Raw genomic sequence first — 20,446 nt, forward strand, 5'->3', positions numbered from 1 at the left:
CTTTACTTCCTAGTAATTTTAAATTTAATTCTTCTGTTGGTTCAACAGTCCAGGTAAGTACTGAACTGTTGAAATAAATCTTTTTTAAATGAATATTTTTGAAGTTGAAGCATTTTTGTAGGAAATATTTTTTAAACATATTTTTATTGATTCCAAAGAGGAATGAAGAAGGAGAGATAGAAGCATCAATGATGAGAGAGAGTCATTGTTCAATTGCCTGCTGCATGCCCTACAATGGAGATCAAGCCCACAACCCAGGCATCTGCCCCAACCAGTAACCGACCTCCTGGTTCATAGGTCTACTCTCAACCGCTGAGCCAAACTGGCTGGGCTGCAGGAAATATTTTTGTGAAATTATCAGAGTCAAAGAATAACTGTCTGTACATGACAGTTAGAAATACCTGGAAATAAGTGTTTCTGCATTTTTTGTTCATCAGAAGGTGTGCCAAGAGGCCAAGAGGCAGGAGGGACTGAAAGTAGCCAAGCATCTGACATAAGGGGCAAAGCTAACCAAGGTCTTGGGGTAGAGGTTATTTAGCAGTTACCATAGATGATTGGTATGTCAGTGATGGGTGATCAAGAATCAATAATATCAGGCAGCTCACCAGGGAAAAGTGGGTCAGTTATGAAGGTGAGAGTCACAGGACTGGGGCAGCAGAATGTCAGAAGTCTGAAACGAGAGCTCCGTTTTCTGTTGAACTTGACTCTGAGCATACTGACAAAAAATGGGTCCAGTTCATGGCAGAATCCCATTCTTTTTGCTTAGCCTGATTCTTTTGGGACTAGCAGGAAAACAAGATATCATTATAAAGTCATGATTAACATGGCCCTGTTTATTGTCACAGGAGATGTAGTAGAAGTACACTCCTAAAATGAAAGTATTTAACTTTCTACATCATTGAATCAATCATTAATAATAATCACTGTAATAATAAAAATTAATAAAGTCTTGATTTTGTACAGTGATATTCATCCATAACACACCAATATTCTGTGGAACCCATAAAAGCCAAGTATTCTTTTGCTTCTCAATAATAGTGTCATTTTGTCACAATCTTAGCAAAGCCTCAAAAGACAACTGATTCTACCATTAAACCGTTAGGAAAAAAACATCAAATCAACTATTCTTAACCCAGCACATTTTTTAAAAATATATTTTTTATTGATTTCAGAAAGGAAGGGAGAGGGAGAGAGAGATAGAAGCATCAATGATGAAAGAGAATCATGGATAGGCTGCCTCCTGCACGCCACTTACTCGGGATCAGCCCACAACCCAGGCATGCACCCGGACCTAAAATTGAACTATTTCATATGTCAACACTAAAATATTAAGCCACACCAGCCAGGCAACCCAGCACATACTTTTTATGTGTGTATGTGTTCTAGCATGTCACAGGCTTATACAGTGATGTCATACAAACTTTTGCACAAACCTCCTCATAAAAATCTTAAGGATATGAGACCTGGTCCTATCTCTGAGTACAAAGGTGTTTAAGAGTATTTTTCAAAATGCTATTGAGAAATAAAGGAAGACCCAGGGCCAGTTCTGAAGTCCTACTTCTCAATGTAGTAGGTTTGTGGTTGTGGTTACTTTAGAAGAAAGAAGCAATAAATCAAATACCTTTATAAACTCAAGCCTTCTGCAGTATGAACCATCCTAAAATTTGTAACTTTTTTTTCAATCCTCACTGGAGAATATTTCTTCCATTGATCTTTAGAGAGAGTGAAAGGGTGAAAAGGAATGAGGAGGGGAGAGAAAGAGAGAGAGATAGAGAGAGAGAGAGAGAGAGAGAGAGAGAGAGAGAGAGAGAGAGAGAGAAAACATTGCCATTGACTAGTTGCCTCCCCCACTTGCTCCAACTGGGGTCCGGGATGGAACCTGCAACCAAGGTACATGCTCTTGACGAGGAATTGAACCAGCGGCCCTTTGGTCGGGGGTTGATGCCTTAACCACGGCAAGGGCAAACTTGTAAATTTTATTTAATCATTTCCATTTTCTCACCACCACCTGTTTGTTGTAGGTACTGTGGATTTTGGAAACAACTCCATTTCAGAAAGAGTCAAGAAGAGAAGAAGTAAGAATAAGATTTTATTTGCTTTTGATTTGAGAAATAATTTCATAATGCCAGTATTTCATCATTTTTATTGTTATTTACAATATTGTGGTAGGTAGATCAATTGCTCCTCAAAGATGTCTATGTCTTAATTCCTGAAACCTGTAATCTGTTCTCTTTCATGGCAAGTGGACTTTGCATATTTAATTAAACTGGGACTTAAAATGGGAGAGGTTATCCTGCATTACCAGGGTGGCCCCAATATACTCCCCTAGTCCTTAAAAAAATGGAGAATCTTTGGTGTGGAGAGAGGAAGAAGAATGGTCAGAGAGACACAATATTGTGGCTCTGAAGATGGAAGAAGGGCCCTAGCTAGTTTAGCTCAGGGGATAGAGCATCAGCCTGCAGATTGAAGAGTCCCAGTTCAATTCCAGTCAAGGGTACATGCCCCAGTTATGGGCTTGATCCCCAGTGGCGGGGCATGCAAGAGGCATCCAATCAATGATTCTGTCATCATTGATGTTTCTATCTCTCTCACCCTCTCCCTTCCTCTCTGAAATCAATAAAAGATTTCTTTAAGATGGAGGAAGGGAATAGGGAATGTGGGTGATCTTAAGAATCTGTAGTTCACACAGCATTCACCTCCTTGGGCATGATGTGAGATACTAATTATAAGAGATTACCCCAACACTTTTACATGAATTGAAATGCCCATTCATGTGACTTTCCCTGTACTCATGGACCTGTGAATAGAATTCTACTCTGAAAAACTAGTCTGTTTATAATTCAGTACAAAATTGACTTAATTACAAAGGTTTAAAGTAAAATTTGCTTTTCCTACCCACTATATTTTCTGTTGCAAAAAAAAAATACATTGAGGAGAAATAGAAAAGATAAAGATTTCAGAAATTCAGTGATGTTGAACTTCTGTGTGTTCAGAATCTAATCAAGATTTTCTCCTAAAACCTCCAAATTCCTTTGGGAATTTGAAAGTACAATGAATTTAAAGATTATTTGGGGTAGAATTTAAACATTTTTAAAGGAGAATGACCTATGCATTTACTCGTCATCTTTTTTGCTCTTCAACAAAATTTTATAGTTTTTTTCTATAGATTGTGCATGTTTTTAATTTTCCTGTTAGATTTGCTGCGATATAATTTATATACAATAGATTCCACCACTTTAAAGGTTTCATTGAATATGTTTTAACACATGTGGATAGTTATGTAAACCACCATGATCATGACATAGAACATTTCCATCAGCCACAAATATCCACTTGTGTCCCTCTTAGCACCCCCTGATCTTGAAATAGTGGATCTGTTTTTATCACTGTATTTTTCTCCCTAGAATTTCATATACATGAATTCATGCAATATATAGTTTATTTATGTCTGTTTTTTTCACTAAACATAATGCTGTTGAGACATATTGATATTACTGTGTGTATCAGCACTTACTCCATTTCTATTGCTGAGAAGTATCCCTTGTATGAATGAGAAGTTGATTTATCTATTCACCTATTCATAGGCATTGAGCTATTTCCAGTTTGGGGGAAAAAAACTATGAGAAGCATGTTCATACAAATATTTGGGTGGACATATTTTTTTAAAATATATTTTATTGATTTTCCACAGAGAGGAAGGGAGAGAGATAGAGAGTTAGAAACATTGATCAGCTGCCTCCTGCACATCTCCCACTGAGGATGTGCCCGCAACCCAGGTACATGCCTTTGACCGGAATCGAACCTGGGACCCTTCAGTCCGCAGGCCGACGCTCTATCCACTGAGCCAAACTGGTTTGGGCTAAGTGGGTGGACATATTTTTAATTTTTCTTGGATAAATACCTAAAAGAAGTACTACTAAATCATATTAATTGAACATAAGTGCATGTTCAATGCTTTGTGAATATGCCAAAGTATTTTTGAAAGTGGTTGCACCCTTTCATATTTCCACTAGAAATGTTTGAAAGTTCCAGTTCCTCTACACACTCAGGAGTATTTGGTATTGTTAGGTTTTTTTTTTTTAATTGTAGCTATTCTTAGTAGGCATATAATGGTTTTTCTTGTAATTCTAATCTGCATTTCCCTAATAATTAATGGTACTGAGCATCTTTTCATTTGCCATTATCCACAGATCCCATTTGGTGAAGTATCTATTGAAATCTTTTACACTTATTTAATTGAGCTATCTCTTTTTTTTTCTTTTTTTTTTTCTTTTTTAGGTGAAAGAGTTATTTATATGTCCTGGAGTCAAATCCTTTGTTGGTTATGTCTTATAGTCTAGAAAAGCTGACATTTTCATTTTCTTGGCACTATCTTTTGAAGAACAAAATTTTTAATATTTGATGAAGTCTAATTTAACAATATTTCCTTTTATAATCTGTGATTTGGGGTTCTATTTAAGAAATCTTTGCTTAATTTGAGATCCTGTTTTCTTTAAGAAGTTTTATGGTTTAGTGTTTACATTTAGCTCTATGATCCAGTTTAAGTTCATTTTTGCATATGATGTTAGCTAAGAACTTTTTTTCTGGCATAGGGATATTCAATTGTCCCGGCAGCATTTGTTGAAAAGACTATCCTTTCTACATTGAATTAATTTGATTTCATATCCATTTGAAAATAAATTGGCCCTATGACTTTGAGTGTATATCTGGAATTCTTTTTCTGTTCCATTTACCTATATATCTACCATTATGTCAGGATCCTGATTACTGTAACTTTGAAAAGAGTCTTGAAGTCAGGCAGTAAGGCCTACAATTTTGTTTCTCTTTTTCAAAATGCTTTTAGCTCTCTTAGGCCCTGTGCATTTGGAAGCTTCTTCTATCTTTAATTTTAGCCACTTTTTAAAAATTGGTTTCAGCCCTAACTGGTTTGGCTCAGTGGATAGAGTGTCAGCCTGCGGACTCCATGGTCCCAGGTTCGATTCCGGTCAAGGGCATGTACCTTGGTTGCAGGCACATCCCCAGTGGGGGCTGTGCAGGGGGCAGCTGATCCATGTTTCTCTCGCATCGATGTTTCTAACTCTCTATCCCTCTCCCTTCCTCTCTGTAAAACATCGATTAAAAAAAAACCTCTATGTAGGAGAACCCCAATTCCTCCCACAGAGATTATTTTAGAAAAAAAATATTGGTTTCAGAGAAGAAGGGAGTGGGAGAGAGAGATAAAAAAATCAATGATGAAAGAGAATCACGGAAGGCTGCCCCCTGCACACTTCCTACTGGGGATGGAGCCCGCAACCTAGGCACATGCCCTTGACTGAAATTAAGCCTGGGACCCTTCAGTTCTCAGGCCAATGCTCTATCCACTGAGCCAAACTGGCTGGGGCCATTTTAGCCACTTTTAAGATCACATCATTTTCCAAGGTATCTACTGAGCTCCACCATGTGGCTATGTTCTAGGCCATCTAAAAGATCAATGGAGAAAAGCAAAATATATCTTCCTGCAGAATGCTAGCCCTTTTGTGTGAAGCTTTCCTAAAGTTTCCCTCATCCCACAAAAATAGTTTGTTCTCATCTTACTCAACAAATCTTAAGCTGGTGATCCTACCAACTATTAAGGAAGTTATGAACTATGGTATTTTGTCTGGACTCTGACATCTCTGAGAATGCAGATATTCTGTTAGTAAATTAGGAATTAAAATGGGTATCTGGAACACGACATTAAGAAGTCATTTCAGTAACTCTTTAAAATGTGTTGAAAGTCTCTTTAGAACCTGTGTGACCAATAATTGTAAACGTTCTAGGTCACTTTAAAATATGTACATTTGAACTCCTTGCTGGGTTCCGGCTTCTCCCTTCATAAAGGCTCTTTATCAAGCACAGAGTTTAAATTTACTGGATCTGTGGTAAATTAGGTTGTATTTGTTCCATCATGTTGGATAGAGATGTGTTAAGTTTTCCAAATGATTGTATTTGCCAACTCCTCCATGTTCTGTTGTTTTACTTTAAAATTTTTGATGCCATTTATGATTGTTATAACTTAGATACCTTCTCATTTTATAGTTCCCCTTTATCCTTATCAATGCTTTTAACCTTCAAATATTTTTTCAGGATGCTAATATTGCTACATTAACTTCTATAGTTTTTACCCCTTTTCATAAGCCCCCCATGCAGCTTTGTTTTTGTGTCTCTTGTAAAGACACAGTTTTTTGTAATTTTCTCAGATAATCCTCACCTTTAAATAGTTATGTTTCTTTTGGTACTTTCATTATGATCCCTGATATATGTGGACTTATACATCTATATTATTGCTAACCATTATTTTTGTGTGTTTCTGTGTCTCTTTCCTACTTTCTGAATGATTGAGACAGAATTCTATAGTCTACCTTTTTCTCCACTGGTTTGGAAACTGGAGGTAAAATTTCTTTAACCATGCTGTAATCTCAACAGATGACAAAAATCTTATCATGGATTCCCTCAAATTCAACATCCCATCTCCATCATTTAGCTATTAGATTTTAATATTTTGTTACTAATTTTCTTCTCATTATAAATTTTAAAACATAATCATTTACTTAAATTTTTCATCATTTTATGTACTCACTATTGTTTCTTTCTTTGGTTTCAACTTTGGTCTAGCTGAATAAATCCATGGTTCTTTTAGTGAGGGTATCTAAGTGTTATATGTGCAAATTTGCCTTTATTTTGAAAGAATTTTTTATTGATTTTTCTATAGAGAGAGGAAGATAGATAGATGATAGATTGATGTAGATAGATATAGATGATAGATGCTAGATAGATGATAGAGATAGATAGATAGATAGATAGATAGATAGATAGATAGATAGATAGATAGATAGATAGTAGATAGATAGAAATCCATGTGTAAGAGAAACATAGAAATATCAATCAGTTGCCTCTTGCATGGGCTCCAACTGACCAGGGACAAAACCAGCAACGTAGTTATGTGCCCTGACCAGGAATAAAACACACAGCCTTTCTGTGCCAGGGACGGCACTCCAACCAACTGAGCCACACCATACAAAAAGAATTTTTTTGCCAAGATTAAAAATTCTAGGTCAAAGTTTATTTCTCTTCAATATACTAATACTAGAGGCCCGTGCATGAAATTCATGCATGGAAGGGTGGGGGAAGCCCCTCAGCCCAGCCTGCACCCTCTCCAATCTGGGACCCCTCAGGGGATGTCCGACTGCCAGTTTAAGCCTGATCCCACAGGGGTCCCAAAGGGATCAGGCCTAAACCGGCAGTCGGACATACCTCTCACAATCTGGGACCACTGGCTCTGAACCGTTCACCTGCCTGCCTGCTTGATCACCCCTAACCACTCTGCCTGCCAGCCTAATCACTCTCAACTGTCCCCCCACACCAGCCTGCTTACCCTCAACTTTCCCCCCTGCTAGACTTCTCACCCCCAACTGCCCCTCCTGCTGGCCTGATCTCCCCCCAATGCCCTCACCCCACTGGCCTGATCGCCCCTAACTGCCTCTGCCTCAGCCCCACCACCATAGCTTTGTCCAGAATGACTTCCAGAAGGTCCCCTGGTCTAATTAGCATATTACCCTTTTATTAGTATAGATGCTTACTGCATTGTCTTCTAGACTCTATTGTGTGGCTGATGAATATTTTTCTTTATTTTAACTGTCATTTTTTGGTTAATAAGCTATTTTGCTTGCCAAAATATCTTTTTCCAACTTTTGAATCATGAAAACTTTGAGGCTACTGAAAATTTGAATAATTTTACATTAAACAGAGACTCGCAATTAGCATGTATTGTGCTTGCTTTCTCTCATTTCTGTCCCTCTATTCATTTCCCTATTCATCCACTAACCGTCCTTAGCTTTGAAACATTTTAAAGTTGCAGACAATAATACACTTTCCCCCAAACACTTTAGTATACTTATCATTAACTAGATTCAATATTTGTTTGTATTTCTTTTTCTTTTAGATAAAATTTACAATGAGATACAAAAATACTAGATATATCATTCTATGGATTCTGATTAAAGTGTTCTCCTGTAAAATCCTAATTGTTATCAAGAGACAGAATATGACCATCTCCCTAGAACTTAAAAAGTTCTCCTATGAGGAGGACACTTTACTATCCTGGGATAATTAAGAGGGAGATGCTCTCTATTTTATACTGGTCAGAAAACAAATTTGCCCTCTGACTTGGGGAGCTACATTAACTCTAGCTTCTAAAACTCTTTGCTATTCACACATCCTTGAAAAGATACTCTGGGGCATGTGGAATTGCATGGAGAATTGGGTACCAACAAATTCACCTCACAAAGCACATTCTGGCTATTTCCCTGTGAGGACACCACTCCACCAGCCAAGATTAACCTGACCCCTGGAGTCTAGTAGTATTTTCATTCAAATTGTTTCCTTCAGAATTTAACAAATTTCATAAACCATATTTTTTTCAATCTTTAGTTTCTTTATTGATTAAGGTATTACATATGTGACCTCATTCCCCCCTTAAGTCCCCCCAATCATGCCCTCGCCCCCCTGTTGTCTGTATCCATTGGTTGGGCTTATATGCATGCATACAAGTCCTTTGATTGATCCCTACCCCTTACCCCCACCCTCCCCTAATTTCCCTCTGAGGTTTGACAGTCTTATCACTGCTTCTCTGTCTCTGAATCTATCCCTTTTCATCAGCCTATGTTGTTCACTATATTCCACAAATGAGTGAGATCATGTGGTATTTATCTTTGACTGGCTTATTTCACTTAGCATAATGCTCTCCAGTTCCATCCATGCTGTTGCAAATGGTAAGAATTCCTTTTTTACCGCAGCGTAGTATTCCATTGTGTAGATGTACCACAGTTTTTAATCCACTCATCTGCTGATGGGCACTTAGGCTGTTTCCAAATCTTAGCGATGGCGAATTGTGCTGCTATGAACATAAGGATGCATATATCCTTTCTGATTGGTTTTTAAGTCTCCTGTAACCACCGCTATGGTGCAAGTCACCATGGTTGCATGAGGGAGGCAAGTGAATGCCTGGCTTTCACACAAGAAATGCAATCCCAAGGGCACACATGGTGATCCTGAAAAAGAAGCATTTATAATTGTTCAGGTTCCTAAAGGGAATATATCAGCCATAAGTAGGGTTGGGTCCCTGATCACCTGTAACCTTAAAGTTTTCAGCTCTGTTTATTGTTGATGGGTTTTTGAAGGAGGTGGGGGCAAAAGAGTCCATCCAATCTGTTCTATTTCTCCATGATGTCTCCCACAACCCTTCATCCAATGACTGAGAATCAGTGAGAGGACCATGTCCAGAAATGTTCTGCCTGGGAGATGGTGATGCTGGCAGCAATGCCTGATTCATCACATCTGATGGTGAATGGCAGACTCAGCATATACATATGTGGTGGGAGAGCTAGACAATAGTGATTTCCTTCAGGACAGTCTTCAAAGACAAATATGGTTAGTGCTCTTCCACCTCCCACACCTCCTAGGTAACCTCAGGTGCCTGGATCTTATGCTGTTCCTTCACTACCAAAAATATGGAGGGGGGACTATATTGTGTACCATTCCATTGGCTGTAACCTCATCTCCTCATCATTCATTCCAATAATCTCCTATTGTCACTCACATTTTTTATCAACAAGGGTCAGATACAAGCAGGGCAAAGGCATTTTCAAAAAATATAATCAAAATTATATCCAAAATCTCTAGGCACTCTGAAGAGTGGGGAAGAACATGCATCCTCACCAGCAATGGTCAGAACAGAATCCAGATTTTCACAGTTGATCTATATAATGCCATTAATTCCCCACCACTTTTGTCCTTATCACAATGCAGGAAGGAGCTGATCCCTTTCTGTCTACATTGGGAAAAGCTGCCTTCAGTGACAAAATACCCATAATAGAAAAGTGTGTGCACAGGAAGAGACGAGGTCATAGAGTTAGATGATCAGAGCATTGCGTGTAGCCTTTTATAAAGGGCAAACCATTGTCAGACTGTAATGGTCCAGCAAGTCATGCAATTTGCAGATTGTTCTTGAGCTCCTCAACTCCTCTTTCAGCTTTGGAGAAAGTTGATGTGAGGGACAAATGAGGAAAGTAGAGAACATGAATAGCAGGTAGACACTATCTTCAGGGTAAACTCATTACTATCCTCTCCCTGAGTCAGAACTCAAACGGGGAGATACAAGTATAGTCTCTGATATTGTCTCCAGCTAGCTAACTGCACTGGAAGAGCATAGATGGAGACCTTCCTTCAGAATGTGAGAGCAGCTGTATGTTTCATTGTCATGGAAGAATCATGGGAGGGGATGACTGCATTGAGAGTTACTATAGTTTTATAGAAGCCTGATGTCTCTGCTCAGGCATTCTGATTGTGTGAGATTTGAGAGGTGAGATGAAGGTAGGCATTCTGTTGTTATGCATCAAAAATGCCACTGACAGAAAGACTTTGAAACTCTGAAGATTTGTGAGATAAAGTTTCCTAAGTACTCCTATGTCTTTATAGAAACAATCTCAGCTTGGGAGGAAGTTGTATTTGTGCTGTTGTAAAATGAGATACAATGAAGAATCTTCTCTTTCAGGGACAAAAATGCACATAGATGAGACTGTGGATTTTAAGGCTGAAATACTTCCTGTGACCTGTGGGGTGATGGTGGGCATGTTAATTAAGAGAAAATTGAAACGAGGTAAGTTTCAAGGTCTACTTTCACTTATAACCCCTCCATGAAGGAATCACAAAAAGTAATGGAATTACCCATGTAAATTACCCATTGTTTAAGGATTGGGGCCCCAGTTTTGTCTTGAGAAGAGGTAGGGATCTCTAAGATGATATTTTTACACTTTAAGAAATGGTGCATATTAAGTGCTCACTTCCAGAGTTCACAAAATTTAGAATCAGAAAACCTGAGTCCCAGCCTCAGCTCTGCCAAGAGTGACTTAGCAAAGAATGGGACTTTTCTGAGCCTGAAACTTCTCATCTAATAAATGGATAATAATTAAAAACCTGCCTCCTGGTGTGACTTTGAGACAATGTACATACTGACTGTAAAATATTTTCTGATTTGAACATTATAAATCTTTCCAATAGTGGTCTATTATGATGAACCCCATATCAGATTAATCTTAATGTGGGTATGTGAAAAAATAATATGTTTGCATCAAACCTATTTTTAAACAGCTTTACTGAAATATAACTCACATATATACTAGTAATTCACCATTTTAAGTGTAGAATTCACTGTTAAGCTTTTTGTTTCTGTTTTGTTTATTCACAAGATTATAAAACCATCATTAAAATCTAATTTTAGAACAGTTTTGTCCTCCACTAAAAGAAACACCAGGTCTCTCAGTAGTCAATACCCATTCCCACCTCACCCCACCATCTAGCCCTATGCAACCACTCATATATTTTATGATCTATAAACTGGCCCATTCTAAATATTCCATATCAATTGACTCATATAACATGTGCCTTTCTGTGACTGGTTTTCACTCAGCATGATGTTTTCCAGGTTCATACGTATATATCATCCATTATACTTCATTCTTTTTTATTTTCAAATAATATAACAGTCCATCATGTGGAAACACAGTAATGCATTTATCTATCAGTTTGGGTTTTCTCACCCTTTCACTATTATGAATAATGCTGTTTTGAATAAAGATTTTGGTGAACCTAGTTTTTTAATTCTTTCCACTATATACTCTGGACTAGAATTGCAGGATTATATGGCAATTCAATGTTGAACTTATTGAAAAAATTGAAACTATTTGCCACAGTATGGCACCAGTTTATATTCCCACCAGTAAAATCTGAGTGCTCTCATTTCTCTGCATCCTCACCAACAATTGTTATTGTCTGTCTTTTTCTTTACGGCTATCCTAGAGGGTGTGATGTGGTATCTCAATAAGGTTTTTATTTCCTTTTTTTAATGAATAATGTTGTTATATATATGACTATCTTTTATCCTATATAATAACAGCCTAGGTGGCATCATGTGTGACATCATCACAAGATGGCTGCCACAAGATGGCCGGCAGGTGAGGGCAGTTGTGGGCGATCAGGCCTACAGGGGAGAGCAGTTGGATGCAACCAGGCTGGCAGGGGAGGACAGTTGGGGGCGACCAGGCCTGCAGGGGAGGGCAGTTTGGTGCAACCAGGCTGGCAGGAAAGGGTAGTTAGGGGCGACCAGGCCAGCAGGGGAAGGCAGTTGGGAGTGATCAGGCCTGTAAGGGAGGGCAGTTGGGGGCTATCAGGCCAGCAGGGGAGCAGTTAGGCATCAATCAGGCCTGCAGGGGAGCAGTTAGGGGATGATCAGGCTGGCAGACAGAAGCAGTTAAGGGCAATCAGGCAGGCAGGCTGGCGAGCGGTTAGGAGCCAGCAGTCCCGGACTATGAGAAGGATGTCCAACTACCCACAGGGATTGGGTCTAAACCAGCAGTCAGACATCCCCCAAGGGATCCCAGATTGGAGAGGGTGCCAGCCAGGCTGAGGGATGCCTTTCCCCCCCCCCCACCCTCCGTGCACAAATTTTGTGCACTGGGCCTCTAGTCTATATATAAGTAAAATTTTCCAATGAATAATATTTCACAATTACTTTAAAGTCAGTATTCATGATTTCAGGTAAAAAAATATCAGCTCAATAATGCCATTCAACTGGAAGAAAATTATTGTAATACAGGGCACAGTTATTGCCTTAATGTCATTGTAAGCAGCAGAGCAGGGCCCCCACGTGAGATTTCACTCCAAAGTAGGAAATCTCCTTACAAGAGACTTACAGGCTGGGTTTGGGGATTCTCAAGTATGAAAGGTGAGGCCACACTCATCTGTTAGTGATCTTTAACCCAAATTGGGTGCCTGTAGATCCAGTGTCTGAGCTCTGAGGACAAGGAGGTTTCAGGATCAATTATCCCGGTCTTACAGGAGCCACGGTGAAGTGCATAAGGAGAGAGGATGGAATTTGGTTCACCCCAAGGGAATTTGAAGTTGAAGGAGGCTATGGAAAATCAAGTAACTGGAAGAACAGTGTGTGCTGTGGTGGGAGAACCCTAAAATGGCTGATACAGGTATTCCAGTGATGGGGCAGGAGATGTGACTTTCCTTGTACTTAAAGAAAAGGTCACTATTTGCTCATAAAATATATGTTGAGTCATGGCTAGAGCTCTGAGGTCCCCTGACTTTATTCTTGTCCTGGAGGGAGGCACCCCACACTCTTAAGTCAGTACAAGGCAGCACATTGATGTCAAAGGGGCTCAGTTGGAGTAGGTGCGGGAGCCTGGAGGAGGGAGCAGTCATTATGACTCAGGTGCTTGCAGATAACTTTAGCCACTGAAAGAAAGGAGACCATCTACAGTCAAACAAGTGGACAGAAGGCACTCCTGAGAAAGAGTGGTGTGAAAACCAGAACCATGACTAACATGGCTTCACAGGTTGAGGTACATGGATTGTGTGTGATAAGGCATAATTCATCAATTGGGGTTTGGGGGGTTTTGGGAGGGATTTAATGCCAGGCTAAGGATTTTAAACTAATAGCATAAACAATTCAGAACCAGAGAAGTCTCCTGAGGTGTGAAATGACATATTTGAAACAGTATCTCAGACAACATGGGGCCTGGAAATTACTTCACTGTCTTTCAGCTCTAGACACTTGTAGTAAACCTAGAATGCTCAGCTCCAATGTCACCCCTCTCTGAATATTCCCTGACTGACCTGCCTTGTCATCCCTTCCCTAGGCCCCCTGACCACACTATTAAAGCCTTTCTCACAGTTTTATACTTATCCTTTCATGCAACCCCTTGCTTTCCTAGATCCCTCTAGGGTTTATACATCTTTGTGTGCCCAACATTGTGCAGAGTATCTGACACCCCATAGCTGTGGGACATGTGTGTGTCAGTTGAACAGCCCTGGTGTGAGGAAATAACTTGAGTGGCACTGGTGGGAATGGAAAGGAAGTGAAAGCTGTCAAAAAGATTGTGAAGGAAATGAAAACTTAAGTAAATAAGAACACAAAAGAAAAGGAAAAATTTCTAAGGAGGATTTTCCAGCTATTAATGAATTCTAGAATAACACTGAGGAGGGGAAGATGGGTTCTCATTTAGACATCTTGGTTTTAGCTGACAGTGGAACATCCAAGTAGAAATATTTGGGAGGAGGTTGCAATGCCAGACTCACAAAATATAAACACGGGCTAACTATACACTTGGATCTTTTAATCTTTCAGCAAGGACATCTACTTAAACCTCCACGTGGCGTGAAGAAAAAGGTGATTATTACTTTATACAAGTTCTTTTTTTAATCTATGTTGTTCAAAGTATTACATAGGTCCCCTTTTCCCCACATTAACCTCTTCAAGCCTGCTCCCATCCCCCACCCCAACCCCAACCGCCCCCAAGCCCCTTACCACCCAATTGTCTATGTCCACAGACAATTGTATATGCATACAAGTTCATGGGTTGATCTATTCCCACCCACCCTCCCCTGCCTTCCCTCTATGGTTCAACAGTCTGTTCATGCTTCTATGTCTCAGGGTCTTTTTGTTCATCAGTTTATTTGGTTCATTAGATTCCATATATAAGTGAGATCATGTGATACTTATCTTTCTCTGACTGGCTTATTTCACTTAGAATAATATTCTCCAGGTCCATCCATGCTGTTGAAAATGGTAAGAGTTCTTTCTTTTTTTATTGCCACATAGTATTCCATTGTATAAATGTACCACCATTTTTTATTCACTCATCTGCTGATGGGCACTTAGGTTGTTTCCAAATCTTTTTTTATTAACATTTCATATGTGCATTTTTTATTTATTGTTTAAACTATTACATATGTCTTCTTTTCCCCCAATTGACAACCCCCCCCCGACACACAACTCCCACCCACAACGGCAAGCCCCCACTGCCCCAGTATCTGTGTCCATTGGTTATGCTAATATGCATGCATACAAGTCTTTTGGTTGATCTCTAACCACCCCCTTCCCCTGCCTTTTCTCTGAGGTTGGACGGTCTGTTCAGTGCTACCTTGTCTCTGGATCTATTTTTGTTCATCAGTTTATGTTGGTCATTATACCCCACATATGAGTGAGATCATGTGATATTTATCTTTCTCCAACTGGCTTATTTCACTCAGCATATGCTCTCCAGTTCCATGCATGCTGTTGCAAATGGTAAAAGTTCCTTGTTTTTTATGGCAACATAGTATTCCACTGTGTAGATGTACCACAGTTTTTGAATCCACTTATCTGCTGATGGGCACTTAGGCTGTTTCCAAATCTTAGCTATTGTGAATTGTGCTGCTATGAACATGGGGATGCATGTATTCTTTCTGAGGAGTGTTTCAGGTTTCTTAGGATATATTCCTAGAAGTGGAATCACTGGATCAAATGGGAGTTCCATTTTTATTTATTTTTTTAAATATATTTTATAGATTTTTTACAGAGAGGAAGTGAGAGGGATAGAGAGTTAGAAACATTGATGAGAGAGAAACATTGACCAGCTGCCTCTTACACGTCCCCTACTGAGGATGTGCCCGCAACCAAGGTACATGCCCTTGACCGGAATCGAACCTGGGACCTTTCAGTCCGCAGGCCCATGCTCTATCCACTGAGCCAAACCGGTTAGGGCAAGGGAGTTCATTTTTAATTTTTTGAGGAAACTCCATACTATTTTCCATAATGGCTGCACCAGTCTGCTTTCCCACCAGCAGTGTACTAGGGTTTCCTTTTCTCCACAACCTGGTCAATATTTGTCATTTGTTGATTTATTCATGATAGCCATTCTGACAGGTGTGAGGTGATATCTCATTGTCATTTAGATTTGCATTTCTTGGATGATTAGTGACTTTGAGCATTTTTCCATGTCTACTGACTTTCTATATGTCCACTTTGAAGAAGTGTCTATTTAGGTCATTTGACATTTTTAATTGGATTGTTTGGCTTCCTTTTGTTAAGTTGTATGAGTTCTCTATAAATTTTGAAGATTAACCCCTTATTGGATGTATCATTTGCAAATGTGTTCTCCCATGTGGTGGGCTCTCTTGTTGTTTTGTTGATGGTTTCTTTTGCAGTACAGAAGCTTTTGGTTTTAATGTAGATCAATGGAATAGAATAGAAATCGACCCAAGCCATTATGATCATTAATATTTGACAAAAGAGGCAAGAGCATACAATGGAGCAGAAACAGTTTCTTCAATAAATGGTGTTGGGAAAATTGGACAGGTACATGCAAAAAAATGAAACTAGACCACCAACCTAACACCATACACAAAAATAAACTCAAAATGGATAAAAGACTTAAATGTAAGACATGAAACCATAAAAGTCTTAGAAGAAACGATTGGCACCAAAACTTCAGACATCTCTCCTAGCAATATGTTTACCAATACATCTCCTAGGACAATGAAAACTAAGGAGAAAATATAAAAGTTCTTATTACATAACTAATTTTATATGGTGTAGCACCTTTTTTATGGTTACTCAGTTGTGTAATTAACATTGTTGCCTCTTCTCCTGGTTCCTCCATTCATTTTATTTAATTTATTTATTTTGTATGTGCCTTCATATTTGTTTCATTGAATATTAAGTTGAATGCAAGGTCATCTTTGAATGGTAAATCATTTGAGATGAGGATAATAAAGAGCCATCAAAATAGATCTCATAGCTGAGCTTTACCTATAGATGCAGATGTTGTCAGGGTATCCAAGTTGTAAAAGCAGACATAATTATGGAATACATAAAAATACTTTTTAATAAGGTCACAGGCTCATTTTTGACTCAGACAAGATTTTTTTAATAAAGGATACTATTTCTAACTTTAATAAAATCTGATGAAGCAAAATTTGATCACCATCATCTAGATGAACCAGGTTTAGTACTGAGTCTACCTTGAGACATATATGAAACCATACACTACTACTTGAAATAGGAAACTAAAAACATATTTATTTTCTGCTCTTGTTTTACATAATCTTCCATCCTTCTATTAAATATACACACAGACTTACAATATTCTTTCTCAGGCAAAAATTACTGGCAAAGATTTCCTAAGGATGGTGCTGTTGGGAGGGAACTTTTGGACACTTGAAGTGTCTTACATGAGGGATTGACCTGATAAATTCTTTACTTTGATGCCAACCCTTTTGGTTCCACCTCAGGGGCTGTGCAGGCCTCCTGACTATCTATGAAAGTGTTTTCTCTCTCTATGGAAAAAGATTATGGAGGCAATAAACAAAATACATAATGTGAGGTGTAGCTTCAGGATAAAGTGATAGTTTTTTCAAGATTGAGTATGAATGAGAAATTAAGAAGAAGGGGGAGGTGAAAAGTGTCATTCTCATATACTTCAGGTAGAAATGACCATCCAAGACTTTCATAGTATGTACATTAGGTTACATATAGCTGTCTAGGCCCGTGGTTGGCAAACTGCGGCTCGCGAGCCACATGAGGCTCTTTGGCCCCCTGAGTGTGGCTCTTCCTAAGCCTTAGGAGTACCCTAATTAAGTTAATAACAATGTACCTACCTATATAGTTTAAGTTTAAAAAATTTGGCTAGCAGAAGAAATTTCAATTGTTGTACTGCTGATATTTGGCTCTGTTGACTAATGAGTTTGATGACCACTGGTGATGTTCTAGGACTTTTGACCCACCAGTCCTTGGCACACTATACCCATTGGGTTTACTGAAGATAAATTATTCTTTTACCTATTCAGTGACTACTTTAAACAGTAGTGTCTCTATCATTCTCTGTGTGTCTAGAGTTATTCAATCTGGAGTACCTAAAAGAGCTAGCAACTTCCAACCCACAGGTTCTATCCTTATCCATGAGTACAACACTTTGCAGCAACAAGGTTCAGTTACCCCTATATTTTCTGTCTCTTTGATGAAGAATTGAAGTGTCTGATCTCAGGACCCATTACTACCTCGGTGGATCCACTGTGCCTCCTAGAACTTCTCTTGCTGATGGAGTCCTGGTTTCTCATAACATTAGTGTCACACTTGGCGCCACATGACAGCTTGCTGTCCCTTGATGAGGGCCACTTATCCTTTCTGGTGACAGCTGCTGTATTGTCAAATATCTGAAATACTCAGCCAAACCTATTATTGGTTTTATGCTAGTATTTGCTAAAAAGATAGCAAGTAATCTCTTTTCCTAAGTGAAATAATATTCATGTATTTACTCATTCACTATGCAATTATTTAATACATTAAAAATGCTCAATATTCATTACAGAAGTTTGAAATAATATCCCTGACCTCCAGAATTGTTTCAACTTCATTGTTTACCATGGATAAATACTTAATGGGGAGCAGGGTATTCCAGACTCTCCAGAGAGGCATGCAATGACATGACCATTTCTCAGGTCATTTTTCAGAGCATCACCCTTGTCTATGACCTCCCTGCATCAGATGGGGATAAAAGCTGAGGCTGCCAGAAAGTAATAAGTCCAAGTCATTCTATTGGATAATCAAGAGCAATATAAGTCTTGTACCCAGTCGTCAATTTCCTGTGAAAAGTCAGCCAGGTGCCATCTTGGGATTTGGATAAAAAGAAAATGAGGGTGAACTTCTGGAAGTTGAATTAAAGTACAGAGGAGCTTGGATTCATTTTAACTTTAGAGGAGTGCCCTAGAAGAGTTGCTGGTGATGGTGGAGTTCATGTCATACTACCCATGATCAAGACTCCATGGGGAGGAAAAGGCAATTGTTTTAACAAGAGTACCCTCACTCTTCTTAATAATCTTTCCTAGGATAGATATTACTGCCCAATTCAGCATTGGCTTATAATACCTCATGCATTAATAACCACACATGTGAGACTAAATCTCAACTCAGGTTCCACACTTTGCACACTAGAATCACCTGAAAACCTTTGAAAAATTACATTGTCTGATCCCACTCTAGATAAAATTTTGATTTAATCATTCTGAGTTATAACTTGGACATTAGAATTGTTAAAATGTCTCCAGATGATTTTGATACGCAAGTTACTCATTTCATGACTTAAGGAGAATACCAATGCCTGTGTCTCAAACCAGACCAATTGATTCAGCACCTATGATGATGGGACCAGAAATTTAGTATTTTACGTACTTGCCTCAGACAATTCAAATGTGTAGCCAAGCTAAGAGACAAAGAGCCAAAGGGAAAAGGCCTTTGACTTAATTACTGATAGGGATGCAAGATTCTTGTGCACTTATTACATTTGTTATTTCCTTGTTCTTCTGGGAAGAGGGTCACCAATTTCTGGAGAATGATGATAGGCGTCTGTGAGTGCCTACAGTGAGGAGAAGGAAAATGGTCCCAGACCTCCACGTTAAACCCAGTTTCAAACTCCATTAAGGATGCCGTTCAGGATTCTCTGGAACACTGAATGGGAGCTGTTGGCCAGATGTTCCTTGAGCTTTGCACTTTCTCATATATGGTCATTTTTAAAAGCAAAAGAAATGACCAGAATCCTGATTCTCCTCAGATAAGAATTTTCACCCTAAGTCAGAGTGACTTTTCATCTGTTATTACTTTCTGCATGAAGAGAAACAACATAGCTGTGTTGCACATTACTCTGCCCATTTACTTCAAGATGGACATTTGTGATCTTTGTGTGCTGCTAACAGAGATATAATACAGACTTTGAGAAACAGAACACTTTTCTCTATGTATTAAGGTGGAACCATTCATTAGGGTCTCAGCATCCCTGTACACAGTGGACCCTACAGAGATCGAACTAACAAAAGAAGCTTAACCATTACTGTGAAAAGGAGTGGGCTTAGTTGGATTTGGAATATGAGTGAGAGTATAGACCCAGGATATATTCTCAAGTTTGTGGTCAAAGGCGAATGTTTTATGAAATGGAAGCACCAGGAAAGAACAGGTAGTGGATGTGGGACAGGATAATACAATGTTTAGCCTGGATGAGTTTAGGGTGTGCTTTAAGAGCCCAGGGGGAGATGCTGGGTGAGCATAGGGATGTGCACAAATGCAGAAGACAGGCTGGACATTTGGAAGCTGGAGACATGGCAATGTAACTGCAGCTTTGAGAGTCATTTCATTATCTGGGGCAATCAAATAGCCAAATATCTAAACCTAAGGGATTCTGTCTAAGTGTTAAAAGAGAAGAGGACAGGAAAGGAAACAGATACAGCAGTGAGGCTGATTGACTAAACCCAAGAGAGTGATGGCACTGACCTCATGTGTTTGAAGAAAGGAAAAATGGTCCTGGCAGAGAAAAGTGGACACTGTCATCCCTACCTCTTCCTGCTCCTCAATGGACCACATTCCCTCCACCCAGCACTCATCAATGGGGGGGCCAGTCCCCAAGCCAATCTCATTTGTGTAACCTGAGATGGTCACAAGAGAGTAGGAATTTCTCCAATAGACAATAGGATACACAGGATGTTTCTATCTATAGAGCAACCCAGAATCTTCTGCGTTCTCTCAGAAGGCAGAACCAGGAAAGCAACCAGGAGC

The 20,446-nt window shown here is 39.2% G+C and overlaps 1 protein-coding gene across 3 annotated transcripts in view; it reads left to right on the plus strand.

Annotated features, from left to right (window-relative positions):
• Nucleotides 1-20,446, plus strand: part of LOC102425711 (nuclear body protein SP140-like protein) — a 310,769-nt gene that overhangs the window by 285,702 nt on the left and 4,621 nt on the right. For all 3 annotated transcript variants that reach the window (XM_023762184.1, XM_023762206.1, XM_023762209.1), the window contains 4 exons: nucleotides 2,022-2,075; nucleotides 10,571-10,675; nucleotides 12,913-13,055; nucleotides 14,210-14,251. In XM_023762184.1, coding sequence (XP_023617952.1) covers nucleotides 2,022-2,075; nucleotides 10,571-10,675; nucleotides 12,913-13,055; nucleotides 14,210-14,251 — 344 coding nt within the window. The remainder of the gene's footprint in view (nucleotides 1-2,021; nucleotides 2,076-10,570; nucleotides 10,676-12,912; nucleotides 13,056-14,209; nucleotides 14,252-20,446) is intronic.

Source organism: Myotis lucifugus, unplaced genomic scaffold (assembly GCF_000147115.1).
Source record: "Myotis lucifugus unplaced genomic scaffold, Myoluc2.0 scaffold_3, whole genome shotgun sequence".
NCBI classification, from domain to species: domain Eukaryota; kingdom Metazoa; phylum Chordata; class Mammalia; order Chiroptera; family Vespertilionidae; genus Myotis; species Myotis lucifugus.